The sequence below is a fragment of the Monopterus albus genome, unplaced genomic scaffold, assembly GCF_001952655.1.
Source record: "Monopterus albus unplaced genomic scaffold, M_albus_1.0 scaffold129.1, whole genome shotgun sequence".
Lineage (NCBI taxonomy): Eukaryota > Metazoa > Chordata > Actinopteri > Synbranchiformes > Synbranchidae > Monopterus > Monopterus albus.
The window spans coordinates 1,690,341-1,710,949 of record NW_018128009.1 but is presented as its reverse complement, the minus strand read 5'-3'; the positions used below and the strand labels follow the sequence as shown (position 1 = coordinate 1,710,949).

At 40.9% G+C, this 20,609-nt stretch overlaps 1 protein-coding gene across 1 annotated transcript in view; it reads right to left on the bottom strand.

The window, feature by feature from the left end:
* Positions 1 to 20,609, bottom strand: part of agbl4 (AGBL carboxypeptidase 4) — a 297,544-nt gene that overhangs the window by 114,990 nt on the left and 161,945 nt on the right. Inside the window, exon 5 of the mRNA XM_020613018.1 lies at positions 11,660 to 11,876. Coding sequence (XP_020468674.1) covers positions 11,660 to 11,876 — 217 coding nt within the window. The remainder of the gene's footprint in view (positions 1 to 11,659; positions 11,877 to 20,609) is intronic.

Here is a 20,609-nt window from a genome sequence, read left to right as displayed (position 1 = left end):
ACACACACACACACACACACACACACACACACACACACACACACACACACACACACACACACAGTTGGGCAGCAGTGGCAGATCAAGAAATCGAGAGGGGAGAGAGGACAGAGAAGTGGAGGAAAAATGGGACCCATCACTTCCTTCATTTTTTTTCCTGCTTACTTTGGGTTTAAAAACAGACAGAATAAAAGAGAAAAGAAAATGTATTTTGTGCAACTGGGGAATGGGACAGTGAAAGAAGAGGGGCAGGGGGTGGCAGGGGTGCTGTCTGGAATAAGAGCAAGGTGTTTTGTTTGTGGTGGGTAAATGCCTGTGTAGGCGTAGGAAGGCCAGTGGCTTGACTAGAGCTGTTTGTTATCGGGGGGCTCCAGGCGCCCTAGGCGTGCTCAGCCTCTGGCCTGAGTCAGAGGGCCTGAACCTGGGGGAGGGTGAAAAGTCAGATCCCTTGCTCAAGGATGGGTGAGAGGCCAATAGACTAGAGAGAGCATAAAAGGCCTGAAGAGGGATGGAAATACCACATGAAAGATTTGATTTGATCTTACAAATATACAGTTTATTGATATTCCCTGCCATTTTCTGCCTAGAGTATAATTAAACATCTTGTAGCTAAATACTGCAAACAAGCCATGTAGCCAATATACAGTACCATACTATACCTGCTATACACTTGGCATCTAAGAGCATAAAGCATTCATACCCTCTCATCCACTTGAGGGGGCTATACCAACGAGATGGAGGCTGAGAGCTAGGGTACAGGTTCGGGTCAAGGATTTCATCGCATGCGATGTCTGACCTGTTTCACAGGGAACTCCTATCGCACACAATTGTTGAGTGGTGAGGTATACAACTGTGGTCAAGGATACAACTGCAACAAGTCTGCAATCATACCATTTTACCATGTCCTGTCTCTCATGCTTGGCTTTCGGCTCCAGTTCATCAATAAACATGCTGGGTTGAACTGCTCCTCTCTATCTAGGATTCAAAAGTAAAGTAACCCTACAGAAGTAGTGACCCATATGCTGTACATGCAACACACAAATTAGCTTGTAGCCACACATTACTGTGTGCACAGACTATGTTGTATATTACAATACAAAGGCAAACACTTGCAAGTTAAAACGTGAAAGTTACCTAATTTAAACTTTAGGTTTTATGGAAGTTGTGCTTAAATATTTTATATATGATTCCATGTTTAACAAGCCATAATAGAAGAAATTCCAAATAAGTGTTAAGAAAAACAACATAAAAATATAGTTTTATAGCCAGAATACACTTAATTGGCAGTCTGTGATGCAGTTGAACTGTTTGGCATTATTCTGACAAATGCTTCTATTATTTTGTCCACTCCATTTACATCAATAGGCTAAATAACAAAAACAACTCTCTGTAAACTACAGCAGAACAAACTAAAGATGTGTGACAATCAAAAGGAACGCCCTGAATAAATGAGTGGCCTCTTCCAGGATGGCAATGTCCCTATCCACAGGGCACAAGGCATCACTGAATGGTTTGATGAATATGAAAATCAAATGCTGCAGCCTTCACAGTCATCAGATCTCAACTTAGTTGGACAGCTCTGGGAGATTTTGGACTGACGTGTTAGATGACATCTCTGCCACTGTCATCAAAACACCAAATGAGGGAATATCTTTTGCTAGAATGGCGTTCATCCCTCCAGTAGAGTTCAGAGACTTGTAGAATCAGTGCCAAGGAGCACAGAAGCTGTTCTGTTGGCACTTGGTGGATTAGACTGCAGTACTGTACCTAATAAACTGGCAAATGAGTGTATGTTACATATGGTGAATACGTTGGTTTCCAACGGGTAGCTGTGCTCGGGACCCCCACCCCGCCACACCTCCATTTACATCTCGGTGGACTCGAAAACTCGATTTGCACAGTGCTAGTTTGAGCCACCTGGGCACGGTTTCCATTCCATTTTAAGATGGCGCATGTTGCTTATGCCGAAATGAATCAGTGGCTCCGCACAGCATGAAAATACCACATGTACCAGCAAAATCATAAACAATGCTGACTAATGAAAACATATTTCACATGTCATGCATTTGCTGGTCCCAAATAGAAAAGCGAATGCTCTGTCTCTGCCAACAGTGAAAAGATGAAATTAAAGTTTTCCACAGCATCTCTGCCACCTGCTGCAGTGTGATACCTGCTGCCTCATATGCCACCTGCACTCTGTTTAAACAGATTTCCCCACTCTTGCCGTCATCTAACAAGTGGCGCACTGACACAGGCAATCGTAATGCAGCCGCACTCTCTCCCTTGCGACGAAAAACACAGGTGCAATGTGGAGTTATGTGTACGTGAAAGGTAGACAACAGCAGACCTAGAAGCCGATTCTTGCACCTTACTTTCTGTTGTGGATAAGTTCTGTATCATTACTCTCACCATGTTGCTGCAGTGTATATTCTTTTCAACAGTTTCAACATGTCTGCACATTAATCAATTGGCGATTACAACCTACTATAAAATTTGTTCTTTGAAGAATAAGTTCCCAATTTTTACTCGCATGGCATACTTTTTCCCTTGCAAGTAACTTTTGACAAGCTCCCCACATCCTGGAGTTGTATTCAGATGTGCTAGAGGGGAGTGTTGGAGAGCAGTCATGTAGAAAGAGAATGCTGTTACTGGAGTTATTAACAGGCTCCTGTGTTTCTCTCCTCTCAGCTGAGCTATTCAGAGCATAGCGTCCTCATCTGCCACAAATGCACCGACAGACAGACGCAGCAGACAGACACACGGCGCAGCCCTTTTGCGCGCTGCACAGAAATGTTTTTGCCCATTTACAACAAATTAAGTTTCCACAAAGTGAATTTCAAGCTTGGCTGCCTATGGAGGCCGAGCAACTCTCTTTTCATTAATTTTCATTCTTTTCCACCGAACAAATGATCTACTGTACAGCACATTCTGCATTACTCTCCCCTCTCTGTCTTTTTCTTTCTCCCCTCTTTACTGTCTTTTTCCTGCTTGCTGGTAAATTTGTGCCAGGCAATGGAAAGCAGTTACACTGTCAGAAAGGTGTATTCTGATTTATTAAAAGCCCTGAATGCTATCTGTTTTGTTCCCTCTTTGTGTCCTCCCAGGGAACTGAGACCTGACACCCAAATGAGACAAAGTGAGTGCTCCCTAGTCAGTGCTTCATCCTGAGAGTCATCTAGAGTAAATATCCACTGGTAGGAGGAGAACAGATAGACAGACAGCTGTAACACAGCTGCAGGGATGGGAATAGATTTGCCTCTAAATCCCAGGAGGTGAGAGACACGAAAAGACAAAGAAAGACAGAAAGAGAGAGAGAGAGATGTCTCTGGTGATTGCTGCATAGGCACTGTTTGAGATTACATTCTTTTTCCTCTTTAATTTCATAAAGCGGGTCGCCAACTACCCATGAACCACAGAACCGCAGTTCACAACACTGCAGACATCCCGTAAACCCACAGGCATCAACCATTTTCAGAGAACTTTTCATTAGCTAAATTTTCAATCACTGAAAGACATGAGAGATGAGCAAAGGAGAGAGACAGGGGAGAGCCACAGCACTGTTGTACCCGATACGTTTTACCATACTGACTCTGAGAGACGAGACAGTCCAAGTAACTACAAACGTGCTGATTTATTCCATGAACACAGGTAAAAATTAACATTACACGCTCAAGTATCTTGCACCTCCAAACTGCTTGCAGGCAGATGTAAGATGAAAGACCCCGAACCAAACCAGGCCTATACATTATATCCCTTCGGTTGGGCTAGCCCCATACTACACAGAAACATCAACCGAGACGTCTCTGTTACCAACTATGCAGCTGGTCATAGCAGTAGTCAAAACATGAAGCAAATCAACGTGTGAATGTGTGTGTCTGTTGATTAAGTGGTGTGTAACTAAAAACATTCTCACGACCTCTAGTAACATGTTGTGATATTAAACATAAGAACATATTATGGCTAAGGCTACAGTTATACACATCATAATAATAATATTAAACACCCTGTCTGCTGACAGTCATCAACTCTTCTCTCTAGTTATCCTTGACCAGATGTACCCTGTAGAAACTCATAAGCATGACTAAGCAGTTAACAGCCATTAAGGTGTGAGTAAGTTCCAATTTCAAAGATAAATATTATCTCTGTCTGAGTGACCTGAAATCTGTGCACTTTTGTGCCAACATTATAATAAGGATCAACATGAATATCACAACATCAAATTCAGAGAGCTTCACCTGTGATACTTTATTCTATTTATCTCCCAGTTTGACCTGCACAGTGTAAAACTGTAAAGTTAAACGCACCACCAGCACAGACACCCGATCTGCACTCCCTTCCTTCACAGTAGGCTACGCATTAACAACCATGCCTAATGCAGTCCTCCACCTCCTCCTAATCCTCACCACCTCTTCCTCATTACTGCGCTTTTGATCGCCACAGAGACAGGAGAGACACAGGGATGGGTTTGTAATAAAACATCTAGTATCCTGGGGGAACCATTGGTTGGAGACAAGAGGCCATACAGCGCTGTAACTTAAGGACATAGATCATAAAGCTGCTTATCTTCTGCTCCCTCTGGACCAGCCGTCTTAGTCAGCTGTCTTGGCCAAAGGACAGTCACGGCTCAACCGTTTGCTCAGATTCCTATGGATAACTACAGATGCGTCTGATAAAATAAGGGTCACTCACTAATGAAGCAAAACAGAAAGCAGCATAAAAACAAGAAATGTTGCTATGAAACCTGCAGTGATGCAATGATGACCTTTCCATCTTGGGGGAATTTCCTCAGAGTTCTGATGCTGAAGTGCTGTAGGCAGTGATTAACATATCATTAGATGACAGAGTCTATCGCTTTCATCCAGATACCTGTTTGCTGCTGCCAAGGAAAATGAGAAACTTCCCAAGGCCAACACAACAATTTATGCAAAAACTGGGAAACAATGGCAGAGGTAATGCAAAAAAGTTAACAACCAGAAAAACACACTTCATTAAAACTTAGTTTAGGTAGTAAAAAATATAGATGGAAAATTAAATTTCCACTCACCAATATAGCTCTATGCTTCGTCTTTTTCTCATGCACTTTCCTTTTTAAAATATTTTTTCTTCCTGTTTGATGTTTAGGCCACAGCTAATGCATTCCTGAACAGCCCACCACTAATACTAGAAAAAAAACCCCTCTGTTATCTCAAGCTGTTTACCTCTCAGTTGGGGAAAAGCAGTTTACTTACTTGAGTGCTGCCAGCTTGCTTGACTGGTGAAGTGCTCATGTTTATCTTGTGTATATATGCTAACAACGCAACATGACTCAGGAAATATATGGCTGTCTAATTATCTGTCTGGCTCTATGTGTCTCAAATGTATGTGGTACAGTACTGTAAAATACTGACACTTTTATATATTATTGTTTGCTTCCATGCATACTCTAAGGTTGAACTTGTTTGTGTCTTACCCTTTTCCACACCATGCAGCCTGTACTTTCATTACCGAAACACAAAGTGGATGTACACATCTATCATGTGGTTTTGCTTTGTAGTATCACCTCATTCACACGATAGAGTGCTGATTGGCTTTTCAGGTGTTGGCCTTTAAAGGAGGCAGTCAGTAGATGGAGGGCTCTCCTCATTACAAAGCAATCACAGAGCCATTCACAAAATAGCTCCAGTGTCAAGAACTCAGCTCTCAGAGAAAGTTGGCATTAATTAGCTACTGCAATTAAATCTGGCACTTTGTCACAATGGATGTTGTTACATTGCTTGATGACAATGTGTTGTGCAGAATCCTTGCCAAGAAAATATGAATGGTGACAGTCACTTAAAAGACAGAATTGTGCTGTTCCTAATATGTTAGTCAGCTCAATTGCTGTTTATTTATATTATTTTTCTGTTAGGTTAGATTTCAGCACGGCTCTAAAACACAAACTCATCTTTCTTGTTCAGGTGCTGTACTGTAATACTATAAACTCTGTCTCTCTAAAGACTTGCAACACTGAACACTCACTTTAAATTTTATGTTTTATTATTATTTTTTATTAGGTACTAGTTTCAAGTCCAAATTGGCTTTTCGTCAGGTATACATAACTCTGTGCATGTTAAAGAGACAATTTGGGCTCAAAACATTGTACTTTTCTAATGTACTATAATACACATTTTAATTGGAGCATTTTACCGTGTTGGAGTCCTTGGGAGGCAGAAATCATACAATCTCTCATTAACACAAGAAGTCTGTTCACTCATCTCATCCTGTTATGCTTAGGCTGGTCTGTGGTGTGTTTCCAGCATTTTCTGTGTCATCATCACTTTGCTTTGCCCAGATCCTCCAGTGTGGTTGCTGACCTTCTCCTCTCTCCACGGCTGGAGTGGCTATTGATTGGATCTTGGCACACAGTGTACAAACACAGAGATAAGGGGGGAGAGAGGCAGCCAGGCAGATATAGCTGCAGTGCCCACTTCACTCCAGTCCCCTCCCCTTGCTTCAGACACGAAGAAACCCCCCCCTGTTCTTCCAGACTCCACTCCCACTGAGCAGACACCCAGACATGGTACCTGAACACTGATAGCAGACAGGATTAGGTCTAAAATTCAATCACAACAGTCTAAGTAATGTTAAGTCACTGGAGCTGACAGTGACCGCTGCATGTCCTCAGTGCAGTACTAGTAATCTATTATAATCTTGCTTTGATTTGTGAGATTTTAAAAGAAATAAACTGAGTGAATGTGACATCTTGATTCTGAGATCAGTAGTTTTACTTGATGCGGGTATGCGGACAGAATGGCAGTATAATAGTCAGCAAGGACCCGGGCCTCTGAAGTTGTATGCAGGCTAGGTCTCAGACAACCTCAAGGCTGGTCAGCGACCTGAGATCTCTCATTTACACTTTCTTTCCATCTGGTCTACAGGCAGAGGCTGTGCTGTGTCACAGGTGACTAATAGTGTCATAGCCCTGCCCTCCCCACTGGGGCCAGCAAAAGAAAAAACTCAAACTGCTGCCTCCGCAACTCCCAAACAGACACTGCCTACTGCTGAAAAACAGAAAAAAGAAAAGAAAAATGCTTTGTCAACGTGCAACGTGGGCAAATAAGGTGCTTTCAATTTCAGATGGCCCAGGGACACTTGAATACAGCACAGAAATGAGGAAATAGTTTTAAAGAAGGAATCAATAAGCATATTTTCAAAAAGGCTTGTTAGAACTGCAGCAGGTCAAATGTGTTTTATCTCTTCCTCTGTGCCTCTGTGGACACAGATGCCTCAGGGGGGAAAAGAGCGACAGTTTTATTCAGATACTGTCAGGATGGTCTACAAAAGAAAACGTTCAGACAGACGGGGACCAGAGGAACAAACGCAGGGTCTTGAACCCAGCAGAGCAGAGAAAGCTCGGATCCAAAACCCTCCCCTCTGGGGAATAACAGATGCTCTTCTGGTACTTATTTTTGTATGTGTGAGTGTCTGTATACGCATACACGTGTGTGTACATATATGTGTTTTAAAAATGTGTGAGTTTTGTGAGTCATGGTGGGAAATCACTACCAACACAAACAAAGATAATGCTATTTATATTAAATACTGTACCAACCCACACGTGAACATGAAAACACATAAGCTTGATTATATAATTTAATGAAAAAAGCCTAGCTTTTTAAAAAACAATTTTAAAAAATAGCTGGTATCACACTTTGGTTTTACACAGATTCAAAAAGTTAATGTTAATGAGTGAGACTTAGAGATGCTGCAGGACTAATTGTGTTACCTTTGGAGAGTGCCAACAGGTTTCCCTGTTTCCTTGTCACCGTGCTAAGCTAAGCTTATTGGCTGCTGGATGTAGTGTGATATTTAATAGACAGATATGAAAGTGGTGCACTATAAATCTTTCCCTCCAAATAAGTTTATTACCTGAAATTAATTTAGAATGAATACTGAGTTTGTCAGGCATACAGTAGCTGTTCTAGAGTGTAGGTGTCCCAAAAGCAAAAGGCTTGGTCCCATTTAGCCTTAGGGTCTTTTCACACCAAGAGCGATGCAAATAAAGAATATGAAATAGAAAATATTTCAGAGGTGATTTAAACTCACCACATACTGAGCCATGGCACTGAGCTGGAATAGCACCTGGCTGAACTTTGCTTTACTGTAAGTTTAGCTGGTGCATCCACCATGTGGTTATGGCAATGTTGCAATGTTCCAGCAAGCTGTGCTGTGATTGGTCATGCACTGTCAGCGAAAAGTTGAAAAACTTGACCTAGAAGTGAAAAAAAAAGGTTTTTTTGCTCAGTGATATTCTGTCATTGATGCGTAAGGGGTCACTGGCAGAATACTGGTCAGATAATTATAACTGACATTCGAGATAATCACACACAAATTTCGCCTGTGGTGTGTAATGACCTTTACACCTGAGCATGCGCATCAACAGGTTCTTGCATAAAAACCTGAACTGTGTGCAGGTTGATTCAGTAAGTAGTTCAGAGATATAGTGTGATCCCAGGCTATGAAATGCTTAAAAGGTAATGAGTACATTTTTAAAGTTCTATAATAAGTAACCAAAGTAAACACTGGAAACAAATAAATAAATGTTCTTTTCTTGTTTCTTGCGGTCACATTTTGTACAGTTTGGAGTCTGTGAGTTTATAGTATGATTTATGCCAGCCCATACAGTAGCTGGCATCAAAATGTTATTAAGTGAAAGTATGCACAACGGATTCTGTTTCTCTGAAGCTTAGAATCAAACAAATTTGTTAGTATTCCTTAGATGAAAAAATTGAATGACCTTAATCATTTGCAACTCAAAATCACACCAGAATTTTCTGGTTTACAAAGAGTTTACTGTTGTTTAGCTACAATTCACTGTGAAATGTAATGCAGTTTTCTGAACAGGTGAATTCCATTCTTATCGACTCCACTGGCAGGGGAAAATGAAGTAAAAGTGAAGAATTTGAGAGCTGAGGCTGATCTGAAAATTATATTCAAATCCTCCTGGCTTGCCCTTTTCATTCATCCCAGAACAGTTACATCTCTCTCCCTGTCTCTGTCTGCCTCTCTCAATCAAACAGACTTCTTCCAGTGCTGCTCATCTGAAGTGAATTCAGTCTGGTTCAATTTACACATTAAATTCAATTCACTCTGCTTTAGTTAATCTTGCTTCAAGAAAGACAATAAAAACACCTGCCTTATAAATCAGTAAGCACTACCTCGGTCATTATGATGAAGAGAGGTGGGGGTAAAAATTAAAAGAGACAACCTTTATAACAGTATCTGAGTCTACCCATGCAGGCTGGATAGCAGAGATTTTGTTCAGAGGAATACATTACAGAAAACAAATTAGTCAGCAAGATAAAAGAAAGGCAATGCAAATGGCCCTGGCTCTTATTTCCATCCTTATGAGATAACTGTACCCATTAGAAGGTTAAAGCTGTTGTGGTGTCCCTGCAAAGATTCTGCCGTGGAAATGGCAGCAATCTGTCTTTAAACTTTGATGCAGCCAAAAAGCTCTCCTCATCCCTTCTCATCCCTTCCCCTCTGACCTGTGTGTGTGTGTGTGTGTCTGTGTGTGTGTCGTTGCATATGTGCATGAGATAGAGAAAAGGGGAGAGGGTGGCTGTAAGAGAGGGAGAAAAAGCGATATGAGAGAGTGGGGCTGGGCTGTCTGCCACCCAGGCCCAGAGAACATAAAAAGAAAAATACGGCCATAAAACCTCTCTATGACTATGAATACTAATACTGACTCTGTGAGCCAAACCCACTGACTCCATCCTCTCTCTGTTCCCCTCTGTCTCACTCAGAGATGATGTGGCTTAAAAATAAAGCGAAAACAGTGGGCTGCACAGGCAGCTTTGGCCATTATAGCTTAGTATTATACACAACGCACAATACTAGTACAGATAGAGAGGGGAACACTAGCTAGCAACGCTTTAGGACATGCTAAAACTTAACATGCTGGTATTCAAACATTAGGTCTGTTTTTTTCATTCACTATGCTGTGATGCAGATTTTTATTAATTTAGCTGTCGAGTGGCAGGTTGTATAGTTGTAAGAATTAAGAACGAAGCTGGTGGCACTAATAGCAGGTGAACATACTGCTCTGCCTATAACACTGGGGGCCATGCCCCAAACACAAATGTTAGAATCCTTTACATTTAAGACAGATAGATGGACTATTTTATTAATCTCTAATGGCAAATTGCAGTGCTACAGCAGCCAAATCACACCAAAGTGGTAAATACAAAACTGAATATTAAAACACAGTGTAATTAAGTAAAATATTTCATAATAGCAGTCCAAATCAACACTAAATTATATTTATTTTAATAATGACCCCCCATTTATAAACTGTATTTATGGTTAGATTAATAGCCTATAAACACATTCATGACTCTAAAGCATGTTAGTGTATGTAATCGGATCTATTTGATACAGATAAGCTGTATTAAGTTAATGATAATACAAACTGAACCTTTTCTACTGCTGCTGCTTCACAATAAAAGATTTCAACAGGTGAACCACTGAATGGATTTTATCACAAAGTAGACAGGCGAAGTGCAATGAATTCATCTTAGAGGTTAGCACTTAGTGCCTACAAAACAACACAGCCATTTTTGTCCATTTATGTCAGATATCAGTTTCAGCTTTTGCAAGAATAATGAAACAAGAAAGAAAAGCCACAGAGAGTTGCTACATGAAAAGCTCTCGTTATGCTCCTTTTACTATGCCATATTGACTTTTATCATGTAAGAACAACATAATGTGATACGTCTTCTCAGATAAACCTGTTGTTTTCTGACAGAGTAGCTATGCAAAGCATATTTGGAGCAAGTGGTTGATTCGTGTGTTATTTCCAACAAAGTTTTGGGCTCATGTAGTAAAACACATTTACTGCTAGAAGCAATAACAACAGCTACTACCAATTCAACCATAACAAAGATCTTGTGGCATATAACTTAAAAAATGCATAATATGTGAATCATGTTTCTATCTTTCTTGTCAATATTAAATTAGCGTTAAACCTGGTTTTGAAATATGAAAATATGACCTCAACACCAATCTGAAAGACCCAATTTTATTTGTATTATTACTATAAGTGACTGGCTTTTGTATTTATAAAGGCACACTCTTATACCACGGTTTCAACATTTCTCTTCTGTATTTTATGGTCAGGTGCTCTTTACAAATACCTGTGGTTTCACGGTGCCCCCCTTCAGCAAGCTTTCTCTGACAAATGTTGGACGTCGTAATCTCTCAAGCATTTCTAATGAGTTTTTCTCCTACAATTATTTGATAAGAGCAGACAAGACTGGAGGCAGCATGTATGATACACTGGCTGCTACTGCTGAGGTGAGAGCTCTGCTGATTACACAGAGCCATTTACACATACAAACACACACACACACACACACACACACACACAGCCAGCCAGAGGCTTATAGTCCGTCATCTCAGAGTACAATAATCCTAATAATAACATGAGAGGCTGAAGTTATGACCAGCAGGCACACCTAAGTTACCAATCTGGGTCTCCTTATTCTGAACGAACACACACACACACACACACATACTACCTCACAACCTTTCTACCCCTAATCTTCACCACCATTCAATTTCTCTGCTCCAGCTATAACCACTACCAGCCCAAACACAATTTCTTCTCCACCTGCTCGAAACATTCTTCCTCACTCACCACACTGAGTCCGAGTTGCTCTCTCTGTAGGTAGGGCAGGTTTCTACGCTCCAGGCTGGCCAGGTAGTGCTGCAGTCTGGAGTAGGTGTAGGGGTAGCAGTAGGCAAACTGGTATACGTCGTCCTCCCAGTCGAAGCAGAAGGCAAAGGACATGACATAGTTGCGCCGGTGGTCAGGGCAACGGTAGTAGTAGACGTTTTTGGCTGGAAGCCTTTGCCTGTAACAGCAATTACAGAAAAATTATGGAGGTTATTTGCAGGACAAGTCTTTTGAATTAAAGGCATGATATCTAGAGGAGTTATGACCACATCGGGTGAAGATATGAGGAACACTGAACAGCAGTTTTCCAAGAGAAATAAAAATTGCAGAAAACACAAAGACACACTAAAGTTGCATCAAGTTGTCAGCTTGTTTTCTACCAGATGTGTTGAGGAGCGCAACGGCTGAAGGAAAAGGGGGGATAGCACCTGGTAATCATCTGCTTGGAAAGGCTTACTTATAAGGGGTGGATGTTACAGCAAACAAAAAGAAAAATGTATGCTTTTTTGTTTAGTTTATATTTAAACAAAAATTTGTATGTGGAGCTGATTTAACACAAAAACAGCATTTACTGATTATTATCACACTGTGATTCATCTTTTGTCATATACACACCACAGTTGCCATAGCTCCTTTAAGGAAGCACTAACAACAAACTATAACTAAAATGAAAGTAAACATGAATGGCAAAAGAATAAAATTAAATTACAAAGAGTAACACGTTGTCAGCTAATTTGATCAGTTTAGAGACTAAATGACTTAATTACTTGAGATTTTAAATATCATTCCTTTCAGAATGTGCATCCTCAAGGTTGTTAAGGATTTTACGACTTTTTTGTTTCCCTTTAAAACTGAAGTTCTTTATGGGATTGGCACATGGCGTTCATGTGTACTTCATTATCTCTCAAAATGTTCTGCAAGTGTGTGAACGGTTTAGAGAGATTAACTGGAGAGGGGATCTAATCTGAGTATCAGTATGTCACACAGTATTTCTCCTTATGTTGTGTGTTGTATTGTGTTTGTGATTTGTTGCATGTTTAGTGCTGTCTCTTCTCTGTTCTCTTTGTTGTGTCCTTTGCTGAATTGCACGTTGCATGCTGGGCCCAGGGCTACGCAAAGCTGACAGATCCACACCCCTCATGGATGATCGATGGGGTCCAGCACAGCACTGCTGCAGTCCACACAACTTCTCTGCTTACCCAGTGTGTTTTATATTCACACTCTTCCTCTGTCTGTATTTGTCTTCATCTCTTTCCAACCACTGAGACAAGGTGAGAAGGGTGTTATATGCATGCAGTGTTTTTGTCTGCCTCTTCTCTGTCTTGCTCCTTCTCCACCTCTCCTATATCTGGTCTTTCTCTAAATCTTGCTTGTCTTGTCCTGTCACTCACTGAGTCTACCTTGACAGTTTATGTGAAGACCAAGCATGGGGAAAAATGGCACTGCCATAGAAGCTCAGGTAAATGTTCTGAGAGAGAAGGATAAAAGGAAGAAGAGGGTGCGGACCATGAGTGATTTGTGGGTTTGGCTTGTTGTGAGCAGGGAGGATGGTGGAATAAGGAGATAAGGAGAAGATGAGAGAGCAGGGTGATGGCAGATTTGGGCCTGATATGGAGATATACGGGAAAGTGTAGCAGCTAACAGCATATAGCAGCTGTGTGATGGCGGCGCCGGCTAGCAAGCTGCCATCTCTGGCAACCGATCAGATGAAGATGCTATCGGGGGCTGTGATAAGAACAGGACCTGATAATCAACAAACAGCACAGAGCAGTTTGTGCTAACTCTGGCAGAGTGAAATGAATTTCTCTCTTGGACTCACCCCTAAAGAGGGAGGACAAGAAGGAGATACATGAGAGTTTTATGTGTTTGCTCAGACACCAAATACATCAGGTTTGGTGGATAGACTTGCATAGAAATGTATAGTGAACACACTTGCATGCATTTTCAAACATTTTAAGATGTCCCTGAAGGTCCCTGGTAAAACAAATAGCTAAATCCCCCAACTCTCTAAGACAGAGGGGGAGAAGGGAGAGAAAGGCAGGGCTGATTATTCCTTCAGAGAAGGAGAAAGAAGAATGTATTTGCATGTGCCTATCTCAGCAGAATACTAATGCTGCCAGTGGCTAGCTATACCACACCTTGTCTGCACACTGGAGCTAGCTTACCAGCCTTGTCTTACAGCCTAGACAAAAAAGGTGGAGAATAAAGAACAAGAAAAAATTCATTTACACTTTTTTCCTCCTATCGAGTATGGATATTCTTTCTAAGCTGACCTGAATTTGATGTAGAGCATACTGCGAATATAACTGAACAACAAGGACAAAATGCAGCTCGATATAGATATGTTCACAGACGCATGTACACTCACACAACCCCCTCCTCCCAACACAGAAAATGGTGCATTACTGTGGTGCCAGGTCTCCAAGGTGCAGGTTAATTAAAATAAGATGACACCTCACCTCTTTACATATTTCCCTGTTTGGCTCTATCCTGTTTCTCCTTCTCTTCCTCTCTTCTGGGCAGTGCGTGACCTTGCCAGAGAGTAGAAAAGTCTTGGCTATTGATTTTAATTACTGCTGCTTGTCCCATCACAGCATTATAGTTATAGGCCAGAGAAAAAAAAGCTCTGTGACTTCTTATGGCTAGAAGCCCTGAAGCTCAGGAGGGGGCTCTACCTGCTTTAGCTACAACAGTCACGCATGCAAATGAAAAAATGCCACAAAATCTAATGTGCATGGTCCCTTGGTTTTTATCTAAGCGCTGGCTGCTCCTGCTCAGCACCTGTCAATTTGTTTTATCTAAACGGTACCTCCGTGTGCCTCTCTCCCGCCCATCTCCTGACGTTATACAGTGCCATCGTTCCCAAACAGAATTATCACTGTGTGGGATGAGGGAAAAAATGGAGAAGCTTCCCCTGTTTGATAAAGCACTCACACGTGGTTTTACAATTCAGTGATTACAGAGAAACACACACACAAAATATGCAAAGAGCCACACACTGAAACGACACAACAAACCGCATGTGAGCTACATCAAGGTCATTCCTCTGACAATGAGCTATGGGACAAGTTAACTTCTGGAGTGTTTCATCACAGCCTTACAGAATAAAGAGAAATGAGCAGAGCAAAGAGAAACAGAGAGACTGAAATGGCAGACAAAGACAGAGAGCGGTTGATAAATAGAAAAAGAAAAAATCAGAGAGAGTAAGAGACAAAAAAGACAAGGGGAGAATGACAAGGAAGCAGGTTTGGTGGAGCTAGCAGGCAGCCTTTAGCGAGGTGTCACTTTGCTTGCCTGGGCTTTTCTACTTCAGAAACACTGGTAGCTACAATCTCCTGCTCTGATTCTGATGGCACTAGCATCTTTGAAGTTCTGTGATGAAGGCTTATAAATTGGTAGCTTTCATACAGGCGACATCTTGTCTATATTTCCAAATCAATCAAGCGTAAAGGACATGTCAATCACTGCTGCTCTGAGCACTTTCCCAGACAAAGGCAAAAAAACATACAGGACTCACAAGGCCTGGATGCACACACACTCATCCACTCCCTCTTATTTTCTGCCACAATGTTGTCTCTTTCAGCTTGTCAAATGTTCAACCTGTCAACTGTTAGGAAGGTTATATGTTTTCCAATATGCGCGTACAGCTGTCAGGCTCCACAGATCCCCACCAGCTCATTTAAGGCAAATAGTCCGTTTGGCAAACATTTCACATTGAATGACATATTTCTTTACTACCTCAGTGTTACTATGCCAATAATTGAAGAGGCAATATTTCTTGGCACTCTAAAAATTATGCCAGATGTTAGACGGGCTCATTGTTTTTAAAACATCTCCCCATGTTCTTGTTTTGCATACTAAGTCGAGCAGAAAACAGCCTGCAACTCAACTGAGGACTGTCAGTCGACTGGCTGTGGATATTCATGTGCGAGGAACTGCATACACGTGCATGTGTGTCTGTAAACATGACAGCATATATATATTCTTGAAGTATCTGCCATTTCTTTTTTGGGATGCAAATCAAGTTGCAACAAAGCTTTCTGGAGACAGTGTTACCAGGCAACCTGTGCTGCTTTGTAATTTGGCTGGCCTGCTGTGTACTGTATGTGGACGTACGGTATATTTTATTAGACTTCAGCTTCCTGAAAATGTGTCCTCGACTTACACAACAATACAATACAGGCAGACATCATCCTCTCAAGTGTGGCAGAGCTGAGGAGACACTTAGTGCAACAATTCATTTTAACCGTTTACAGAGGTTAATCATAAGTTCCTGCAGAAGTGCGTGCGTAAGCATAAAGTTGAGAAGATACACATTACGACCAGGGCTGATGATGTGAAATAACCACGATTGATGCTGCTAGTACAGTCTTCTGGCTGGCAGCAGTAAGGTTTTGCAGGAAGCAATAACACTTGTGAATTATTGACTTTCCTGTAACAAGAGAGCTGAGAGTTGCACACCTGTGGAGACCACAGGCCGTTAGCAGCCTTCTCGGGTCAGGAACAGCCCCACTGATGAGGCTGAAACATGACAGAGTAAGGTACTCTCCCCTGATGGCTGCATCCAAACACCCAGGAGGTGCACTTCCATCAGATGCCCTTTTACACTGCTTCCTGCTAGAGCCATTGCACAGTTGTTACATCTCCAGTCTTCATTGTTCACTCTGATATTCACGTATTAGAGGGGAAATTGTATTAGTTAATTTGATGCAGGAATGGCAGTGATGCTCAAGGTGGGTTGGGCAAATCAAGCTGGTCAGATCACACCTACAGTACAGTGCTATACCTGAGCTCAGATTACGCAGGCAGCATAAAATGTGAAGTGTCATAAATCCTGGGAGTCTCATCTAAATAAAACATGTTTGGTGTTTACAGGATAAACCTACTTTGTTCTGCTGATATGTTTAATACAGAGTGAGTAGTTGTGTGTGTGTGTGTGTGTGTGTGTGTGTGTGCACCTGTGTGTCCCTCTGGGTGTGTGTTTATCTGTGATCTCTTACATGAATTCATTACTTTTTCAAGTCACCTTCTTCCAATTTCTTATTCCACTTCTATGTCTGATTTACTGTGTAGTTTAAAAAACCCTTTAGCCTCATCCCTGCAATGTTACTTTTTTTTTAATTTTCTGTCTTTTTAAGAAACATAAATCTTTGTCAAAAGAATAGGACTCTGACTCAGTTTTCCTATTGGTGATCTAGAGATCAAACCACACTACTGTTGCACTAACTACCCAGGAAAAGAGAATAAACTAAATTGTTACCATGTAAATAGACTGAGTACGCTAGCCAGTACCTCTCCAGTACGTCAAACTCCTATTTTGTTCCACTCTAAATATGAAATGTGTGAGATAAACTGTGCAGCACTCACACATTGACATGGGATGCTTCTATCACTCTTGAGGTGGCACTCAGAGATAAAAGGGGGATATCTGCATTAGCTGTACTAGCTTGTGCTCCCTGTGGTTTTGGGAATGAAGGAAATATACAAATATTATACATTATTTCATTTTATACTTTCTTTCTTAATTTGAATTTTGTTGTATTTAAGTCCCACTGCAACTTTTTCTCATCTCAGGACTTCTGCCTGATTATTTCCTGAGGAAATCTGATTACTCCTCGGGGTGTTTTAACCACAACTGCACAATGTGGTTCAGAAACTTTGCATGCACAGTAAACCTGAAATTAAATCTTTATGTTGTTTTCAAATTTCTTTTCTATATAATATTAATACAATGTCATTATTGAGCAGTGTGACAGTGCCTGGATGGACCAAGAGAGGGCCACACTTTAGAGGGAGCCATGATGTGCTGGGAAGTAAAAGTCTGCATTAAATGAACTCAAACAATATGGTGCACAGTTTTGTTTTGTGAGAGGAGACATCCTTCCCAGGCTACAGCTATAATAATGCAGCTTGAGTATCAGTGGATTAAAACAGTTACAAATGTATCTGATAATTAAAGGCTACATTATATCTTTAACTTAATAATTTGATTTAAAACCAAATTGTTTTATAAAATGAGAGCCAGCAAAGCTGGCAATTTAGAATCATCTGTCAGAGAATCTGTTTCATGGACACTCTTACAAAAATGCTGCAATGGATATGCAGTAAGCTTTTCCAGAGCAATCTTCAATTGCACTAAAAAAGAAAAAGTAAAATGTGCCCTACTTATATCCCAGAGGGGTCTTGACTAGATTGAGCATGTTGGGTCTGCTAGTACCTAGCTCCCCTTGAGTCTCGTGGGCCAGCAGGGCAATTAGCAGAAAGCAGATGATCACTATGCCCTCGCCACTGTGGCGCCACTGGTCCCCTTTGGGGCAACAGGGCAGGTGCACATTTGTCTGGAATAATGGGGATATGGAGAAATTACACAGAAGCAACCATTAAAAAATCAAACACACACACCTAACAAAAATGATGATGTCAGCGTAAAGCCCCTGGTGGTGGTGTCTAAGCTAGTGGGAGCAAAGGAGTGGGCTTGTGAAAATGTGTGTGTGTTTGAGAAACAAGAGAGAAGAGCCTGGCTGTCTATAATTGTGTGATGCAGCATTTCCCAAAGTGCAATATTATACTCCCATCACATTATCTATGTGTGTGTGTGTGATTACGAGTGTGGACCAAATAGACAGACTGGCGCCAGACTAAGTCATGATAATAATGTTCCAAGAGACCAGAACTGTGTACAGACAAAAGACAACAAATACACACACAATGACTACCAAGGTATATTATGTACATATACATATGTTTGGGAAAGTAATCATGTGGTCATATATTAGATGTAAACACTATGTGATCACGTGGTTACTGTATATGGAAGCATTGGTGAAATATGCATCACATTGGCCTGGCCAAATTGTCTTTTATTTTATTTTTCTTTGTTTTTTTTTTAAGTTAATTTCAATGCAATAAATTCTGGGTATATTTCACTTTCGACTTTTATCTGTGCACTGTGCAAAAGTCTTAATCCACCATTAGGTTTGCTGTTTTAGCAAGGCTGTAATGATAATTTACATTTATTTTCTGTCTCTTTATTAAGATATAACCAGAAAATACAGGAAATATGTACCCAACATTAAAAATCACTAAATATTCAGAACAAACTGGCATCTACAGTCCAATGTTGGTATTTAATGTGACCACCTTTTGCATTCAGTGCAGCTGGAATTCTTTTGGGGGGACTGTCTTGAAACCATGACAAACCCTCCACCATGTTTCACCTACAGGGCTACAGGCACTCATTCTTCCATCTCTCTCCAACTCTTCGTCTCACATATTGTCAACGACTGGACCTGAATGTTTCAGATTTTGATTCATCACTCCATAACACTCTTTTCCACTGATCTTCACTCTAATTTTTTGAGCTTTTTCATATTTCAGCCTTTTCTCCCTGCCCGCTTCTGAAAAAGTGGTTTCTTGGCTGCCGTCCTTCCACAAAGGCCACACCTGATCAAGCTTCTTCGGACTGTGGAAGGATCAGCTCGGCATCCAGATGAAGCTGCCAGATGTTGAGCCAGGTCCTTGCTGGATTTCCTTGGGTCTTTCAGGGAAGAAACTCTGAGAAGCCTCTGATCAGATTTTGACAGCGTTCTTGTTCTTCCACTCCTGTTTTTGTCCTTAACCTCTCTGGATTCTTCATATTTCTTTACAACAGCTTGAACACCACATCTATAATATCTGGGGTTATACTCTAGCCATACTGTTTTAATAGTGCATGATTTGTGTTAGCAAATAAAGCCAGCACTTTACTGTATATAGGACTGAAAATGTGAAAATGTGAGAGGATGAGACAGACTGTGTGATCTCACCGTGTTTGACTCACACAGTGAGTCAAGCCACTAACAGCGGCACAAGTGATCTAACATCAAGCATCAGTATCACTGCTCCTGTATCCCGTGTGTGTATGCATGTGTATGTGGTAGGGTGTAATAAGGTCACAGAGAGTGATGAGATCATTCTCTCTGGAAATATACTCAGTGGAAACAATGCAACACACATGACACATTCTGAAATCACTTTTTATTGAATTCCACATAGAGATGAGCTCACCTCCTGTAGTACTGATCAGAACGACTTTGTGGAAAAATGACAGACAGCTTGAATAATTCAGTGACAAGTAAAATAAATAATTATCTCAGCAAAATAAGTAATTATATGGCTTGAGTTAAAACAAAAGTACTCTTAAAAAATCCCTAATGAGTTAAACATGAACAAGAAAAATGAAAAAAAAAAAAGTGAACTGAATCTGGCTCAGAAAGCCAAACAAAACGCAGAATCAGCAAATTAACAATCGGGGCTGATACCAAGACAAAACCTAACAAAATCTATTCACAGGAAACCACCGGAGAAACCGCAAGTGAACTAATAAATCAATACACAGCAAAATAAGGTAAACTAGGCAACAACAAAATCTAAAAGTCAATACAAGACATGAGAAACTGGAGTCCAACCAAAAAAAAAACAAACTAGCCAGATATAATGTGAAGAGGATAATGTCCACATGAGGCAACATGAAGAGCATGTAGCCGACAAACAGGAAGGCAGGACAGGCAGGACAGGGATACAGGCACAGCAGCAGTAACGTTCATTTGACCAGGTGAGAGTCTGAGTATGAACTGGCAACAAAAGAGCATGAATGGTTGGCCTAAATACAGCGTCTCCATGATGACTGATCACGAAAAGCTGAGATAAATCAAAGCTAGTAATGGAGTGAGGTGAAGTTGGACCGGATGAGTGGTATAAGGCACTAGAAGTGTGTCAAAATAAAAATGCAGCATAGGCAACTGCAGCCACCTTTAGCTCTTGCTCAGACTTTATTGCTTTACCTATTTTAAAAGTTTATCTATTTTTTTAATTGCTCTGAACATATTATAAACTGACTGAAGTCAAAGATATTCCACTTCAGCTCTTGTCT